Genomic DNA, 19,079 nt, shown 5'->3' on the forward strand with positions numbered 1-19,079 from the left:
ACTACAATCCGACGACCGACGTTCCCCGCGCGGTGGCCGCCGGGATACTGGAGGATCAGAGCAAGACCAAGGCGGACTGATAGAAAGCGGTGTGGTGAGGCGGGGCGGTCTTTGCCGCCACGGCTAGTCAAAGAGAAACCATGGTAACCGTGCCTTTAAATCAGTCCAAGAATTTTTCTCTTTGAAAGTGGAGTTTCGTACTGGCGTGCCGTTCACTAGCTGGCCAGAGTGAAGGGAACCTTGGGGCTATCATGGTTCGTGTGAGTAAACGAACTCTGGAATGGATCTATTCCATTGTAAGTATAGAATGTAAACAACAGGTTAACAACTAGTCAGGTCGGGTCTATACCTCTGGAAATTTTTGAAGGATGAGAGGTGATCTCGTTGAAAGATTAGAACGGGATTTGCCAGTGTAAACTGAAGGGTGTCTGGAAGCAGTGGTCATATCACAATGTGAGTCGTCATCCACTCGAGACTGAAATTATAAATTTCTGCCTCCAGAAGGTCGAATCTTTGGCGTTATGTACCAAGAGATCCGTCAAGACTCAGTTGCGTGTTTATATCCAAGGTTAAAATCAATAGAGGAAATAAACACTTGCAGAAGTAAAAGATCATAATCTCATTAAATGACAGGGACAGTAATTCAGTGTTTATGTAACTTTACCGTGTAAGTTGGTTTCAGCAACACCCTGCCACCACCCCCCCCCCCCCCATCCAGTTTGACCCGCAGTTTCTCCAGCAGATTTTTTTTAGTATTAGAGCAGGGAGGCTTGTTTTTCTGTTTGAAATTCCAAGACCAGTGCTGTGACTTTGGTGTTTCTGATATACATGAATGGCTTGGACAATAGGAGGTAAGATTTGTAAGTCTGTAGATGACACATTTGTGGTGTTGTGGACAACAAAGAGGATTACGTATCGCGGACGATGTTGACCCTCAGGAAAGTTCTGCGGAACAATGGCATTCAGAATTTAATCCTGACAAATGTGAAGTGATGAATTTTGGAAGTTCGTGAGAGAGAATTACACAGAAAATGGTGGGGCGCTAGGGCAAGGGTGACGAACCTATGGAATGTACAACAAATTTGTCAGCACAGTGCCGCCCATCAATTTCATAAACCCCACCCATATTAAAGATACATACCGATTATCTTTACTGCCCGATGAAGTAGCGAACGATTTTTTACAACCCGACAGCAGTGGGATGTTTTCACAGGACAGTTGTGAGACCAAGTGATGTTGGATGATACGTTTTGCAATCCTTGCAGAGGTGGCATACAGATCAGATTTGTATAGTAAGCGGTCACAATTATACTATTCAGAAATTATTTTGCAATTGCCTTTTTAAAAGATTTAATGTTAAAGGTTTTTAAACAGGTTTCTAAAATGCTTATTTTCCCCCAATCTATTATATTAATAGTAAAAGTATGAATAAGAAATAGGACTCACCATTTTCCCCCTAAAAAGTCAATAATTATTGTTAATAATTCATTAATCAATAATGATCTCTGTTCAAAATTACCATGGCACGTAAGAGAATTTTGTAGAAGGTTACTACACAAGCTCTCAAAAAGGTTGCTACCCCTCCTGGGTGTGTTGGTGTTGATGAACAGGATGAGGTTGAAACACAAGTTCATAGACTGTTTAAAGTAATCACACAGGTAGATAGAATGGTGAAGTAGGATATGGGATGCATGTTTATAGGATAGAAATTAAGAGCATACAGGTTGTCTTACAACTTCCTAAAACTTGGTTAGGTCACACCTGGAATAATGTGTGAATTTCTGTTACCATTCTACAAGAAAGATAATGTATTGAAGAGGCCATTCAGTACTTTGTGCATTGCTTGTGTAGTTTTAGCCAAATGTACCATGTGGCCCCACAGCCACAGCTTTGACCTTATATGAAATCCAGCCTTGTATGTGAAATGTTAGCGTTGCTTGATAAGGGCAAAATGAATTGTTCAGTTAAAATCCACGCACATTGGGAAATACAGGTGTCTCCCCCCTTTACAAAGCTAGAGCGTTCCTATGAAACCTTGCTTAAGCCGAAATGGCGTAAAGTGAAGAACCATTAATTTATATGGGAAAAATTTTCATAAAAACGAAAATCCTCTTTGTAATGCGAGAACAGGTGACTAATGTAGGTCTTTTGTAAAAGCGAAGTGGCGTAAAGCGGGGGACACCTGTAATGCCAAAAGAATTTTGTCTATGGAAAATCAAAAAGGAAACTATAGATGTTGGAAATCTAAGATGAAAACAGAAAATGGTGGAAATACTCAATAGGTCAGGCCACATCTGTGTGAAGAAATAGTTTAACATTTCAGGCTGAATACAGTTCATTAGAACTTGGAAGGAGACAAAAGTAGCTGGTTACCTTGCAGCTTACATATTTTTTCTGACAAAGGATCTTCAACCTGCAGCATTGACTGTTTCACTTCCCACGGATGGGGCCTGACAGAGTATTTCTAGTATTGTGTTTTATTTTACATCTGTTAAATTTCATAACTGTAACAAGTGCATCTTATTTTATACAGATACTCTTGGTCATTGTCTTACTTTCTTGGGGATTTGTTATCTATGCATCCAAGATGACAGCTATTCAGTATTTGCGGAAAAATCTATAACATTCCTTCTTCATGATTCTTCTTACCTGAGAATACACGTAATCAGTCATGGACTAATCAGGCCAGGTGAGAGATCCTGGCATGAACCTTCACTTTATACAATGATGGAAGAACATGGATTAGAATCAAAATGTTGGAAGTTGGTGACATATAGATTTGTTGTCAGCATTGCAACTGTTAACACATATTGGATGATTATCTCAGCACGTTTTTTTTGTTACTTTTCATAATCTCACTTCAATTCTAATGTTTATATAAATATCAATAATGGGGCTCTTATCAAAGATGTTACCCTTTAATTTATTAGCCACAGATATGTAAGGAATGGAGCAAAAATCTTTCTGCAGAACAATGAAAGAGTTCCACAGAACTATCTGGATGAAGTTAAGGGCAAACTGCATAAACATTAGAAGAAAGGGAAAAAAAGGATATGCTAATAAGGTGGAATGAAGAGTGGGTTTGGATTTATATGTAACAAACACAGGTTCAGACTATTGGGACTGAACAGCCAGTTTATCCTGGAGGAGAAAGTAGTGTGTTTGGTAAAGAAGTGCATATGTGTAACTGATGGGAGTTGACCACAGACTGCGCATGGCATGGAGACAAAGTAAAGGTGCTGTTATGCTGCTTATCTAGAATCTAAACCGCAGTTGGATGAGACTACGGATTTGATCAGCAGGATCTGGAACACCTCATAATGACATTACATGTATTGTAGAGGTTACGGTAATGGCTAATGAAGAATTAGAAGTGGTGTAATTAAAACAGTTATTTCCATATTGAACACAAATATGATTGGTTTATTTTTTGTAATTGGGATATACTTATTGTTGTATATTTAATGTAAATCTGTTTACAGTTGGGTATATACGTTGCAATTTTTTTACTTACCAAAGTTAAATTTAACTAAATAAAGTAAAATTAAAAATAGTTTTGATATCTGTTAACCAAGTCTCAAGTTTTTTTTCCTTTACACACTAGGTCCCCTGCCACAGTAAATTGCTTCACTGCATTTAATCAATTTTATTTTAGATATTTTTCTAGATCTTGAGTTTAAGTTGAAGGTATGTTTGCCTGTAATTGAGCCATTTAAAGTCAGGGATGCAGATGACAGCAGTAAACTCACAGGGTGAAGTTAAGAAACGAGTGATTGGGTTCCGAATACTGGTAAATCAGTATTTTAATGATAAATAAGTCATTCAAAAAGGAACAGCTGCATTTGTGTCTTTCATTTGAAGTTAATCATATACCATTTACATCAGATGCCAATATAACCCTTTAATGGTGCTTTGGATGCTCATCTTCGACGAGTGGTGGAATCACTTCCCCAGTTTCCAAAACTGTGTCACCCTGAAGGAACAAACCAATTGATTTAACCTCAGTGAAGAAATGATTCATTGTCAGTCACTAATGCTACATAGGCTTTATAACAGAGGCTGCAAGTCACTCTTATGAAATTCAGCACCACTTAATTAAACAACGTTTCATAATGCAATGTTCATCCAATCTACATATTGCTTCTGTAGAGATAACATAAGCATAGATCTTTCAATGCAGCTGTAATATTTAGCTCATTTAATCCCCACTGTGCATGAAAGCGCAGTGTATGTTATTCTTAATAGAAATATGCTCAGTTGTTGAGCATTTTCAACCTTTGGTTTCTGATCTAACATTTCTGTCACTCTGTAATCACAACTCAAAAGCTTATACCCTTAGTTTGATTTTCACTTATTTTCATTGCAACAAAATATATAATTTACATGGTTAACATAACAGCAAAGTGCATTATTTGACATTGTTTCTCATCCACACTACAGTATACTTAAAGTAAATTAAAAACTGTATTTTTTCCCACAGGAAATAGGTTTAAATTCCAAAATACAAGTACATTTTTCAAGCATATTCAGGAAAATACCCTGAAATATGTGCCTCTAATCTTCAGATATTATTCCCTGATTTTAGAGTCAGTCAATGTCAGAAATAGTTTCAGACATCAGTCATATCAGACCCCATCAATATAAGAAATTTTTTATAAATTCACTACTTGATCTAGGGAATATAATCTTGGTCCTTGCCACTTCTTTTTATACCGGTAATTTAATTTAATTTTTTGGAATCCAGGTTTCATTCTGATAGATCGACACTGCATACTCCAAGATATATGTATCTTTCCCAAGAGTGTGCTCAGAATATAATGGCCTACTTAGAACACAAGTGTTGGGTGTCTGATTTCTAATCAAGAGAATTGGAGCATCACCAGACCAATCAAACTTGTCTCACCATTCATGGTAGTGTAGTGGTTTGCACAAACTTTACAGTACAAGGAACCCAGTTCAATTCCTGCTGCTGTCTGTAAGGAGTTTGTATGTTCTCCCTGTGACCACGTGAGTTTCCTCCTGGTGCTTTGGTTTCCTTCCACAGTCCAAAGACATACCGGTTGGTAGGTTAATTGGTTATTGTAAATTGTCATGTGGTTAGGAGAGGACTAAATCAGCGATTGCTGGGCGGCATGGCTCAACGGGCTGGAAGAGCCTATTCCGTGCTGTATCTCTCTACAAATCTGAATTGAAGAAATGAGGGTTATGGGAAAATGGCACACCATAGATGAACCCTAGAGGGGCACCATAGAGGGGCGGGGGGGTGGCAAAGAGAGGCAGAGACAGAGATCAGGGCTCATCTCAAGTCCTGATCTTGTCTGTCTCTCAATAGAGATACAGAGATCAGAGCTGTTAATCCTCAATTCTTCGATTCACCTTTAATATTTCTGATAATCTTTTCTCCACCACCCTTTGGAACAAAGATTCACAGTCCTCAGAAAAGGAATTTTATATGACCAGTCCTAGTCAAAGGTCTAAACTGTCTAGCCTCTCCAGGTAGCACAACCTAGTTTTCTTGATGTAATGCAGTATTATTTGAGCCAGATTTTTTTTTGTATGGACTTCTGATTCCCTTCCACTTCCACTGTCTTTTTCAGCACACTTGTTCAACTTCTCTAATGAAGGTACCCCAAGTAAAATTCTATTCACAAAAATTACCCTAGCTTACCTTGTACAAATTAGGTAATATGTCCACAGAATGTTTGGCACATGTAAATACCATAATCATTCTTATCAATTACTTCATCAGACACCGTCACATCCAGAGGCCCCATGACTCACATAACCACTGTGTGGGAAGAACCTTGCAAACAAGCAAGAATGAATCAGACACATCTCCAGTTGCAAATATCTGATAGGACATTCCTTGGAGAGCTGCTGTTTTTTCTAATCATTCCAGTTCTTGAAATGTGATGGGAGAGTGTGATCTGCACATTGCTATAAGGTGGCATTCAGCTTCACAAAGTGGCTCAGGCCTTGCTTGCCTTATGTTAACAAGCTCAGGCTGTGAAAAGATGTACTCCTTAGCCATTGATATGCTATGACTAGAAAAGAATTTCTTTTCTGGTATTTCATTTCTCATTATCTCTGTATTTTTCTATCTGTGATTTCACAGATTCCATTTTGGATTTCCACTGCCTGACTTTCCATCTCTCCTTTGCATCAAGTTACCATTTCACAGCTGAAGTTAAATTTGTGTAATTTCAGAGAAGATGCACAATTGAATTTGTTAACTCAATCCACTAGTGTAACTTACTGGAAAAATCCTGGGCTTCACATTTACAATACCATATGGTTTGGCCTGTGAAATAAAAACAGATTTAAGAAAGATAACATTTTGGCTCTGAGAAATCAAATTAAATGCAAACATTAAAAAAACAAGCATCAAGTATAACTCAACAATTCAAATGTTTCAAGATAATTCAGTAATGAACATCAAGGACCCACAAGGGGATATTAGGAGAGTGACTTAAAGCATAGCCAAAGAAGTAGGGTTTAAAGGATCCCCCTAAAAATGAAAGAGGCACAAGGTTAAGAGATGTTAGGGTCTTGGCAGCAAAAACCCCAGTCACTTTTTTTTGGTTGTTCAGAGAAGTTTCTTAAGACTGCTTTTGAATACCAATAGGAAGAATATAAAATTCATTGAAAAGAATTTTCTTGTGCATTCCTTTCTCTTACTGGTTCTGGTACTGTATGTTTCCTTTGCATTTTTGTCTTTCTCACAAGAAATTAGATGGATGCAAGAGTAAGTGGAAAATGGGAAAGAGGCTGTATTATGGATGTTTGACTATGATGTTGTGGGGCGTACTTGATGACCAGCTGGCCTTTTCATACCCAACACTTTTATATGTCCTGACTTGTCTTTCTTGTGAGACTAGATGAAGAGTACAAGGACCACTTGTAATTCTTTATCACAGTAATTCCTATCTTCACAGTTCACATGGTTACAGATTCCCAGTGTATCAGATGTTAATCTGGGTTGATATGGATTCAGATGTTAATTTTCAGAGTAACCTATTGTCTATGCCAGATCAAAGTTAGAGGTCCTTTGTTTGTATATGAAGGGAATAAAGTCCATTTTAGCGACTAGAATAGGGAGGACCTCAATGCAGACTGCAGCAACACACTGCCACAACAATAGGAATACACCACCTAACCCTTCAACATAAATATCAGTTAAGAGTTGGCCTTTATAACTGTTTTTATCCAGTCAGTTCTGAACTACTAGCCCATATGTGTATAAGTTTTCTAACTTTGCTCCATTTGGACCTTAGAACAGCTGAGGAGAAACCCCTACTATTTTTGTGTCATTATCTACACCACAGACAACAATTAAATAAATAACAACTTGATATCACTTTATTTTCAAGTTAAATTAACTTTTGATATTTCTTTATTTGTAAGATCTTGCTGTGCATAAATTGGCAGCTGCATTTCCAACATTACAACCATTTAACAAGAACTTTATTTGGTACAAAGCATTTTGGGAATTCCCGACAAATGCTAGAGCAGTGGTTCCCAAAGTGGGTACTATCACCACCTTGGGGGCATTCAGTAGCAAGGAGAGCAGCTGATGGATTACAGGGTTGTTATAAGCATTTGATCCTCAGTGCCTCATAATTAATTACAATGATTACATAATCACATCTCTTGCTAACTCACCATTCTTTTAGACTTTGCTCGAAGTGCATTATAGTTGTTGAAAAGCAGTGTGACACTTCTGTATTTGGTGTATCATGGATTGAAGAAATCGTGTCATTTCCGGGCCCTGACCACACATTACTGCCATTCACGACTATAGTACAGTGTTAGGTAGTATGATTCTCATACTCTAATCACAGAGTAATACAATTCCTGCGAATTAGGATATGGCATTCAATGGGATAAGGTTCAGAATCTGCCCCTTCAAATGGTCTTGACCGCATTTCTCTATCCCACAACCCAACCGAGATATTACTGCCCCACTTTATGTGCCTTCAGGTAGACAGTCTGGTTTTACCTGAGTTATGATGACATCATAACTTTCTCTTGTATTAATCGCAGCACTTGAGGTTGGACTTAAAACAGTAAGTGAATGACTGCGGTCATTTATCCATAACAAAAATAGCAGAGCAAGATCAAACAAATAAAGTGTAGACAGTATAGTGTGGAATATCTGAAATATGGATTTATACCAGCATCAAACAACTGACAGCAGCCAATGAGTATTCTGTGAAAACATTTATCTTCCCCAAATGAGGCAATGAAACCAGCCAGGCTCCTTGAACATTTGAGGAGAATACACTCCAATAAGGCAAACCAGAACTCAGCTTACTTTCAGTCACTTTGTGAAAACTTTCAGAAACATAAAACTCTTCAAAGCATGTTTGTCAGCACTTCACAATGAAGCAGTGATGGTTTGTGTGCTTCATACAACATTTCTTTAATCATTGCTAAATGGTTCAAGAGTTGTTATTTGCAAGGGGACTAGAAATAGACATGAAAGGGGAGTCAATATTTCAGGTCGTTGAACAATTTTTCAAAGATAAGTGCATTCTGCCCACCAACATTCTTAGTCCTGCAACAGATGGGCACCATCAATGACAGGATACCACCGTGTGGATTATTAGTGTTTTTTTTTTGGAAAAAGCTGTACCTAACATGTTTACGATTCACTGTGTAAGTGACAGACAACATCTTGTAAAAAACCTAAGTGATCGGCTGACAAAACATTAAATACCATAATCACAGCAGTAAATAAAATCATGTTCTCAATTCTTAATTATTTTGAGAACTTTGTATTGAGGGTAATTGAGGGAGCAAGTTTGAACACTTGCTCTTGCACAAAGAAGCCAGCTGGCTCTTAAAAGGAAACTGCCTAAGACACTTTTGTATGCCTTTTGAAACTGTGATAAATCTTTGAAGACTTGAATGCTTCATTCAGTAATCAACTCAAAAATATTAGGCATGATATTACTTATTTGTCAGAATTGTTCACAAAGTCTAATGAAATAACCTTCAATTGCAAGAAATTATGTGAATCTTATCAAGGTCAAATCAGTCATATCCACATGTAAGTTAATCCTATTTAAGTGCAACATTGGCTGTTGTGACCTTTTCCAATTTTTGAGCCTCTCTGAGTTGGAAGACAAAGAAAGAATACCAGATGAGGTTCTTCAAGTATACTGTGCCCACCTGGGTGAGCTGCAGAAAGACATGATAAAGAGATTCCTGGATATTTACTCAATCCAAATTCCAGATTGGGTAATAAATCCATTCCTGAACACTTGTAATAAGGAATTAACAGGAAGGATGGAGGAAGAATTGATCTCAATGCAAAATGACTAAAGCAGAGGTTCAAAAAAATCATATCAAGACTTTTGGCTGCAGAAAGAAATCACTGAACATTTTCAAGATGTTCTTTATTGCCTTTTCAACATATTTAATGGAACATGGTTTCAGTGCAGTTGTCCAACTTCTTTTAAAGCAACAAAACAGACAAAGCAACAAAATTACTATATGTGGGGATGAGGCTCCATGAGTGACATTCAGCCTGATATCACTGCGCAAAGCCCTACCATTTCATTGAAAAGTGAAAAAGCAATGAAGTACTGAATAGTTGGACCACTAATGTATGCTCTAAAGGCTGATGTACACTTGTGCATACGGGCTATGCCGCAGCCTACGCCGTAAGCCTGATTTTCACTTCTGCGTAGCTCTACGCCATAGCGAGCATGGGTTAGTGTGCGCCAAAACGCTAATTGGCGGTGGGGTTTCTATGCCACTGTGTTGAGTTTCTTTGTGAGAGACATGGACGAGGAAATGCATTTCAAACATTTTCACATGTTGGCAGGTAGATTTGACGATTTGGTTAATCTATTTCGCATCGGTGTACGCACAGCCTACAGACATGGCGGCGAAGCAGCAACCGGAAATGCATAGGAGGAAATGCATTGCTACCAAGTGGACCAATCACAGTTGTTGCGATTTGCGTCGCCGCGACGCGTGAGTTACTTTTTTGGGGAGGTGCACATCACCCTACGGCATATCGTACACGTTACCTACGGCATAGATGCGACGCACAAGTATAAATCAACCTTAAAACTGTTGATGAAAATTGCTTTTACTGTAATTCAATAATTTTATCAGTAGCTTTAAATAGATGAGTAAATTTTGCCATTTATTTCCACTGCTTTGAATTTGTAACTCTTCTTCCATTGTGCATTGTAAATTAGAATTCTTTATAGTTTGTATGTAATGGCTGGAAAGAGTTGGTGTGGGGAGAGACACTGGAGATGTTGTCTGGGAGCCAAGGGGGTGGTAATCCAAAAAAAAGTTTGGTAACTACTGCACTGTAGAATTGCAAGTATTTTAATGTTTATCCATATTCTGCTTTAATTTGGCACTACCGAAGATGTTTGACAGCTTACTGGTAGTTCGGAAGGCAAGAGGTTCAACTAAAAATATTACCTCTAACACCCTTTATGAAGCAAATTGTGGGGAATTATCACCACAGACAGTGAGGAGGCAGGCGGAGATGAGGCTGGTTCAGTGCATGAGCAGTGCTGGGGCATTGTGAGGCGCAACGGGTTCCAGCCGGGGTAGCAGACAGAGTTGGCATTGCTGCCGGAGACGGAGTGAGCGATTTGGAGAGCAGTCATTGCAGAAGAGTTTTGATGACCGTCTACCTAACCCGGGTGCTCCAAGCCCCGAGCCAGTTAGGTGAGATCGAGATGGCTTCGCAAGCATACCGTGGTGCACTACCCGGAGCTTGGACAATTTAAACGACAGCACAGATAGACTAGAAGCCCAAGTGTCGGGAACGGAGGTGAGGGTCGAGCTGATTTCGCTTGCTCTCCTGCAAACATTCATTCTTTTTCCACGGCACCGAGACTGTGAACTGATCTGGCTGCTGTTCGTTTTTGCCCCGCTGGTGCGATGAACTGAGACCAAGGCTTGTGCCTACTCCCAGCTGCTCCAGGAGCAGGTCTGAGGTTCAGTTTGGTTCGGAATGCTGTTGGCTCACTTCTATTGTTAATGTGATTTGTGTTTCTCCCCTTCTTTCTCTGCACAGTGTATTTTTGGTCTTTTTTAAAATTGAGTTATTTGGGATTCTTGCTCTGTAGCTGCCTATAAGCCAGCAAATCTCAAGGTGTATAATTTATACATTCTTTGATAATAAATGTGCTTTGAAATTTGCTAATAATTAAAAAGTCTGCATAGCAGCCCTTTATATTGGTACTTACATTAACATGGTACTTTATGTAATAATGAACAACCCAAGCAGGAATCAGTAATCGACTCAGAGTCCACCAACCTGCATTGCATGCCTTGTAAGTCTGAAACACAGAAGAATAGTATGTAAGCATACACAAAGATGAGGGGTATAGAAGAATTCAGAAAGATTTCATTCAAAACCACCATTGAAAGATGCCATTCCAGAACCTGACTGGAACCTACACAGTACATTGGACATAATGTTTCAGCAATTTAACAATCAAATCCATCCATGAGACACAGTGCATTCTCTTGGTTTATGCCTCACTTGGCTTAATAGGTGAATGATGTAGATAAAGAAGGGAATTTTTTCCAGTATGATATTGATCTGAAAATCCTAGACTTTCTCAGCAATCAGTCTTTCTGTTTTATGGTGCCTTTCACACTGAAACTGTTCTAATAGCCGTATCCATGAGCTCCTCTGAATCCTCTACTGGAGCCCTGGTCACCAGATCATCCTTGAGTTGGTCATTTAATCCCCATTGAAACAGGGCAGCACTGAAACTGATTTACTGTAGAATTGCAAGTATTTTAATGTTTATCCATATTCTGCTTTAATTTGGCACTACCGAAGATGTTTGACAGCTTACTGGTAGTTCGGAAGGCAAGAGGTTCAACTAAAAATATTACCTCTAACACCCTTTATGAAGCAAATTGTGGGGAATTATCACCACAGACAGTGAGGAGGCAGGCGGAGATGAGGCTGGTTCAGTGCATGAGCAGTGCTGGGGCATTGTGAGGCGCAACGGGTTCCAGCCGGGGTAGCAGACAGAGTTGGCATTGCTGCCGGAGACGGAGTGAGCGATTTGGAGAGGAGTCGTTGCAGAAGAGTTTCGATGACCGTCTACCTAACCCGGGTGCTCCAAGCCCCGAGCCAGTTAGGTGAGATCGAGATACTTGCTGATGTGAAATTCTACTTGTAATCCTTTGGCAAACAAAGGAGGTCATACCTGTATGCAGCAAGACCTTAATGATATTCAGACACAGGCTGATAAATAGCAAGTGACACTGTTTTCACATTAGTGCCAGGCAATCACCTTGCCCAATATGAATGTATCTAACAAACCATCTTGACACTGGATGGCATCACCACTAGAGTTCTTCTAGATCAACATATTGATCAGCAAGAAGCTCAGTTAGACCAGCCACATAAACATTGTGACTACACGAGTTCAGATGCTATGATAAGTGAAACACCTCCTGACACCCACAAAGCTCTTCTACCCCCTACAATTCAAAGTCATGATAGAAATCTCCCTACCGGCCTGGTTGCATACACTCTACAATACTAGAGAAACTCACATCATTCAGGTTAAACAGACTGCTTCATTGATACCATATCCACTACTAACGCAATGTGCAATATCATCTCTAAAGAGGACAAGAGCATCTGGTGCATTGGAACACAACTACTGCTATGACCCCCTCCAAGCTGTACATTATCCAACTTGTAAATACACATTGTCTTGAAAAAGTATTCAGCCCCCACAACTACTTTCACATTTTACTGTCTCATTTCTAAGTTTAAAATATATTGAAGCAAGATTTTTTGAGCTAATCAACAAAACATTGTGCATGACAAATCAAAAGAAAAATTCCAAAATCTGTCAACAATTTACTAAAAATTAAAAACCAAAATTGCGAGGCCGAAAAAGTATCCATTGCTTCTGTAATTTCTGTGCTAACTTTCCTCTGGTGCAATACTGAACATCACCTTACCAACCTGTCCAACTTGACGTCAAAAATTAGAGTATCACCTGTTTTCAATGAATTCATAGGAATACATAACCCCTCTCTGTAAGGTCCAACAGTATGGTAGATTTTCAACAGACCAAACCAAAGTGAAGACAAAAGAGCATTCTAGGCAAGTCAGGGAAATGATAAGAGAGAAGCACAAATCTGGGGAAGGGTAAAGACCATCTCAAAGGCACTGACCACATCTCAGAGCTCAGTACAGTCCATCATGTTAAAGTAGAAAAAGCATGAAACCACAGGAATACTGCGTAGGTCAGACTGTCCCTCTAAACTTAGTCACCAGAGAAAAATAACACTTGTAAGAGAAGCTACTGTGATGTCAACAGTCACTCTGGGTGAGCTGCAGAAGTCAGTGGCTGCAACTGGAGATGAGTTTCATGGCTCCACAATCTAAGGCCTTGTGCAGAAAAGGTATTTATGAAAAAGTGGCAAGGAAGAAGCTCTTGCAAAAAAAAGCATTTCCTTGGCCATAATGACTTTGCAGTGTGTCACACAGAAGATACTATAAAGGTGTGGACGAAGGCCTTGTGGTCAGATGAGACTAAAGTGGAACTTCTTGTCCTCAACACTAAGCAGTACATGTGTTATAAACCTAGTACTGTGCATCAGCCAGGTAACACCATCCCTACTGTAAAGTATGGTGGAGGTAGCATCATGCTCTGAGATGCTTTTCGGTAGCAGGGACTGGAAGTCCAGTCAGGATTGATGTGAAGATAAATACAGAGAGATCCTGGATAAAAACCTGCTAGGCTCTGCCAGATAGCCCAAATTGGGGAGGACAACGACCAAAAGCACACTGCCAGAGCAACCATGGTGTGGCTTCAAATGAAGAAAATTGATATCCTTGAGTGACCCAGTCATTAACCCAATAGAACATCTCTGTCTATACCTCAAGACTGCTGTCCACTCTCACTCCCCATCTAACCTGGCACAGGTTGAGCAATTTTGCAAGGAGGAACAGGCAAATCTTGCTCCATGAATTTCTGCAAAGCTAACAGACACTTATAAAAAAAAGACTATTGGCTGCAATAGCTGTGAGAGGTGGTTCAACTAAGTACTGAGCAAAGGGGGGTGAATACCTTGAACTGCTGACATTCCAGTTTTTGAATGTTTAGTTTTTCAAGCTTTACAATTTTCCCTTCTTTTTTGGATTCTACTGTGAAAAAGCATGCAATTCACAAATAAAAACCGTCAGTTAAATTGATCTAACCTCTGGTTCTAATAGTCATTTATTTGAACAAAGGGTTGGGAGGGGTTGAATACTTTTACAAGGCACCCTTCACCCTTCCTTCATCATCTCTGTGTCTGCAGCATGGAAAATCCTATCCAAAAGTAGCATGGGAGTACCTTCACTCAAAGGACTCAAGTTCATGAAAGTGGCCCCTCACTGCTACGTTGAGAGTATTTAGTGATATAGTCATAAACTACCCTTACGCTGAGGTGTGTTAAAAAATTATAAGTTCAGCCTTCTACATACACCAATAAATTGAAATTGCTTAGTCCCCTGGGCACAGTCATAGAACGTTACAGCACAGAAACACGCCCTTTGGTTTATCTAATCTGTGTCGAATTATTAATCTGCCTAAACCCATCGACCTGCATCCAGACAATAACCCTCTACAGGTGGCCCCCGTTTTTTGAATGTTCGATTTACATCAACTCGCTGTTACGAAAGACCTACGTTAGTTACCCGTTTTCGCTAACCAAAGAGGATTTTTGCTTTTACGAATAAAAGACTCCCGCTTTATACATGTTTACCCCGGGAAAGACTACAATGACTGTGAAGCCTTGTGCCGGCAGTTGTTTGCGCATGCGTGTACGTGCATACGCATGTACGTATGTATGTGTGTACGTGCACAGGCGTGTATGTGCACATGCGTGTCGGTGCCGATTTTTTTTCTCCAAATCGATTTTGGCTCGCTGTCTTCCCGAGTTTGATAAGTGAAACTACACCGTACCTACAATATTTCTACTTCATATAGGGTGTGTATTTATCATATCATTCCTGCTTTTACTATATGTTAGTATTATTTTAGATTTTGTGTGTTATTTGATTTGGTAGGTTATTTTTTGGGTCTGGGAATGCTCAAAAAATTTTCCATACAAATTAATGGTAATTGCTTCTTCGATATACACCATTTCGGCTTTTGAACGGTTTCATAGGAACGCTCTACTTTCGAATAGCGGAGGAAACCTGTATACCCTTCCTATCCATCTAATTATCCAAATTTCTCTTAAATGCTGACATCAAACCTGCATCCACCACCTTCTGAGTGGAAAAAGTATCATTTTCCCCTTAAACATTTCACCTTTCACCTTTAACCATGCCCTTTGGTTCTAGTCTCACCCAACCTCGGTGGAAAAGTCCATTCAGAAATCTGATGGCAGAGGGGAAGAAGCAGTTTCTGATATGTTCAGTGTGTGTCTTAAGGCTCTGGTACCTCCTGCTTGATGGTAGCAAGGAGAAGAGGACATGTCCTGGGTGATGGGGGGTCCTTAGTGATGGATGCCACTTTTTTGAGGCATCGCCTTTTGAAGGTGTCCTGGATCTAGGGAATGCCCATGAAGGAGCTGTCTGTGTTTACAACTTTCTCCAACGCTGTACAGAGGCCCCTCCATACCACACTGTGATGTAACCAGTTAGAATGCTCTTCACAGTACATCTGTAGAAACTTGCAAGTGTCTTTGATGACGTTCCAAGTCTCCTCAAACTCTAATGAAATATAGCCGCTGTCAAGCTTTCTTTGTAATTGCATTAATATGTTGGGCCCCAGACAAATCTTCAGAAACATTGACATTCAGGAACTTGAAACTGTTCATCCTTTTCGCTGCTGACCCCTCGATGAGGACTGGTGTGTGTTCACTTCACTTCCCCTTCCTGAAGTCCACAATCAATTCCTTGGTCTTAATGACATTGAGTGAAAGGTTGTTGCTGTGACACCACTCAACCAGCTGATCTACCTCGCTCCTGTACACCTCCTCATCACCATTTGAAACTCGGTTAACAACAGTTGTGTTGTCGGCAAATTTATAGTGTTTGAGCTGTGCTGACCACACAGTTATCCGGTGTACAGCGAGTACAGAGGAGTGTTAAGCATACCTTCTTGAAATGTATCAGTGTTGATTGTAGGCAGGGAGGAGATATTATTTCCGATCCTCAAAGACGGTGGTCTCCCACTGAAGAATTCAAGGATCCAGTTCCAGAGGAAGGTACAGAGGCCGAGGTTTTGGAGCTTGTTGATTAGAATTGATGGTATGATTGTGTTGAATGCTGAGCTGTAATCAATAAACAGCAGCCCGATGCAGGTACCACTGTTGTCCAAGCGATTCAATGCCGAGCGGAGAGCCAGTGAGATTGCATCCACTGTAGATTCTTTGTGATGATAGGCAATTTGCAGTGGATTCAGGTCCTTGATATGTCAGGAGTTGATTCTAGCCGTGACCAATTTCTCAGAGCACTTCATCACAGTAGATGTGAGTGCCACTGGGTGATGGCTGTTGAGGCAGCTCACCCTGCTCTCCCTGGGCACTGGTATGGTTGTCATCCTTTTAAAGCAGGTGGGAACCTCTGACTGCAACAGGGAGAGATTGAAAATGTCCTTGGACACTCCTGCCAGTTGAATGGCATGGGCTTTTAGAGACTACAAGGTACAGCATCAGGACCTGACGCCTTGTGATTACTGAAAGATGTTGTGATGTCTGCCCCTGAGACAGAGATCATAGGGTCACCAGATGCTGCAGAAATTCCCACAGATGTAGTTCTAATCTCTCTTTCAAAGTGTGAGAGGCATTGAACTCATGTGGGAGTGAAGCATCACAGCCATTCATGATGTTAGGTTTCGCTCTGTGGGAAGTAATGGCCTGAAAACCCTGCCAGAGCAGATGTGCAACCAATTCTATCTCCAACCTCAATCAGAATTGTTTCTTTGCTCTTAAAATAGCCTTCCATAGGTTGTACTTGGACTTCTTGTATAACTCTGGATCACTGGTCTTGAAATAACACAGATCTAGCCCTCAGCAGACTACGAATCTCCTGGTTCTTCCACGGATTTTGTTTCGGCATGTCCGGTATGTCAAAGGCACACACTCATCCATGCAGATCTGGATGAAGTCAGTGACAACTGTGGCGCATTCACTCAATTTCTAAAATGAATCCCTGAATGCTGCCCACTCCACCCACTGAAAGCAATACAGTAAACCTCTCCGGACCATACCTTCCTGGTCCTCATTCTGGTGCTGTGATCTTTAGTCTCTGCCTGTAAGCTGGGAGTACAAGTACAATCAAGTGATCGGACTTCCCAAAGTGTGGGCGTGGGATGGCTCGGTTAAGTGTTCTTGACAGTGATAGTAACAGTGGTCAGGTGTGTTTGGTTCCACAGGTGAAATGTTGGTGGAAGTTGTTTAGGGACTTCTTCAAGCTGGGTTGGTTGAAATCCCTTGTAATGAAAGGTAAGGCATCAGGATGCACTATTTCACAACTACTGACTACAGTGCAAAGCTCTTCCAGAGCCTGTCTGAGCTGGAACATGTCAGGACGATGGTGGAAAATTCCCTCAGCAGATAAAAGGATGATATTTGACTTCTAAGCGTTCCAGATTGGGTGAGCAGGATAGCCACATCCGTGCACCACAATGAGTTAACCATAAAGCATACTCCACTTCCTCTACCTTTTAAAAGGAGCTGACCCCCTTTGCAGAGGATGGTGAAGCCACTGAGCTGCATCTAAAATGGTGGCAGTGAGTCACATTTCCTTGATGACAGATTCTTGAGGTAAAGTGTAACAAGGGGTATGGAAACTGGAAGATCAGCAAAGATCTTGTTCAATGTCTGAGTAGGTTCCAAGGTTCTATTCATGCCGCTGACTTATCTACTTATAAAGTAGTCACCAGATCAAATGTGCAAAGAAAGTAAGTTTTGACATTTGGTTAAGTGAGCCGAATGTACATTCTTTGAACATTCATCCACCTGGGCCAGGAAGAGAATTAAAGATACTTGAGCCCGGTCACCCCTGGGTCAACTTTATATAAAAGACATAAACAGTTAGAAGTCGCAATGCAGACTCGGGGGTGTTGAGGTGCAGTTCGGGGAGGGGGCGCAACACAGTTTGAGCGTGGATGGGGGTATCAGTGCAATCCGAGAATAGATGGGGGGGGGGGAAGAGGTCGCGATTTATGGGATGCAAGTGGCTAGTTGTCTGTCAGTTCAGAGTGACGGGACCTGCTCCCCACCCCCGTTACCATCGGACACTCACATAAATCCGCCAGAGACTACGCGGCTGCAGGAAACTCTCCCAGAACCTGGCCACAGGCCCTTTGCTGTCGTGGGGAAGGACGGGTTCCCGGGGGCTCAGCTCCTGATCCTTTAGCCATTGGCGCCGCAACTTCACCAGCTGCTCGTATCGCGCCTTCTCGTCCGGCGTGTAACCCAGCGGCATCTTCGCCACTTCCCGAAACCGCAGCAGCGAACACACCGAGGTCACCGGGACAGCGCGACCACTCACCGTGGGCGCCTGCTGATGATGTCACGGCACGGCTCGGGCACCCCGCTGCCCCCTGGCGACCAGGAGGAAAACAGCGCGCTCTCCGCCTTCACGCAAAATGCTGGAGCAGCTCAGCAGGTCAGGCAGCATCTGTGAAAATGAATAAACAACCAGGCCCTTCTTCAGGACTGAAGTGGAAAGGGGAAGATGTCAGAATGTCGAAGGGGAAGGAGGTTAGCTAGAAGGTGATAGGTGAAGCCGTGATTGAGAACGGTATCAGAATCAGGTTTATTATCACCGGCAAATGACGTGAAATTTGTTAACAGCAGCAGCAGTTCAATGCAATACATACTCCAGAAGAGAAAAATAATAAATAAACTAAAATAGTAATTAATAAACAAGTAAATCATTACATATATTGAATTGGTTTTAAAAAACGTGCAAAGACAGAAATGATGTATATTTAAAAAAATGAGGTAGTGTCCAAAGATTCAATGTCCATTTAGGAATGTGATGGCAGAGGGGAAGAAGCTGTTCCTGAATCGCTGAGTGTGTGCCTTCAGGTTTCTGTACCTCTTACCTGATGGTG

At 40.9% G+C, this 19,079-nt stretch overlaps 1 protein-coding gene and 1 long non-coding RNA gene across 2 annotated transcripts; one reads left to right on the plus strand and one right to left on the minus strand.

Annotated features, from left to right (window-relative positions):
• The first annotated feature begins 65 nt into the window (after window positions 1–65).
• LOC140729135 (uncharacterized) lies at window positions 66–3,570 on the plus strand. Its single transcript, XR_012099275.1, has 2 exons — window positions 66–296; window positions 2,534–3,570. It is a non-coding gene; the product is annotated as an uncharacterized lncRNA (long non-coding RNA).
• Window positions 3,571–3,785: 215 nt separating this feature from the next.
• Window positions 3,786–18,540, minus strand: ndufb6 (NADH:ubiquinone oxidoreductase subunit B). The gene is made up of 4 exons (XM_073048576.1): window positions 18,263–18,540; window positions 11,226–11,318; window positions 6,257–6,301; window positions 3,786–3,973 (listed from the first exon to the last, which is right to left on the minus strand). The coding sequence occupies exons 1-4, from the start codon at window positions 18,443–18,445 to the stop codon at window positions 3,902–3,904; spliced, it is 393 nt and encodes a 130-aa protein (XP_072904677.1). The 5' UTR covers window positions 18,446–18,540; the 3' UTR covers window positions 3,786–3,901.
• Window positions 18,541–19,079: the final 539 nt, after the last annotated feature.

This window comes from Hemitrygon akajei, chromosome 6 (assembly GCF_048418815.1).
Source record: "Hemitrygon akajei chromosome 6, sHemAka1.3, whole genome shotgun sequence".
Classification (NCBI taxonomy): domain Eukaryota; kingdom Metazoa; phylum Chordata; class Chondrichthyes; order Myliobatiformes; family Dasyatidae; genus Hemitrygon; species Hemitrygon akajei.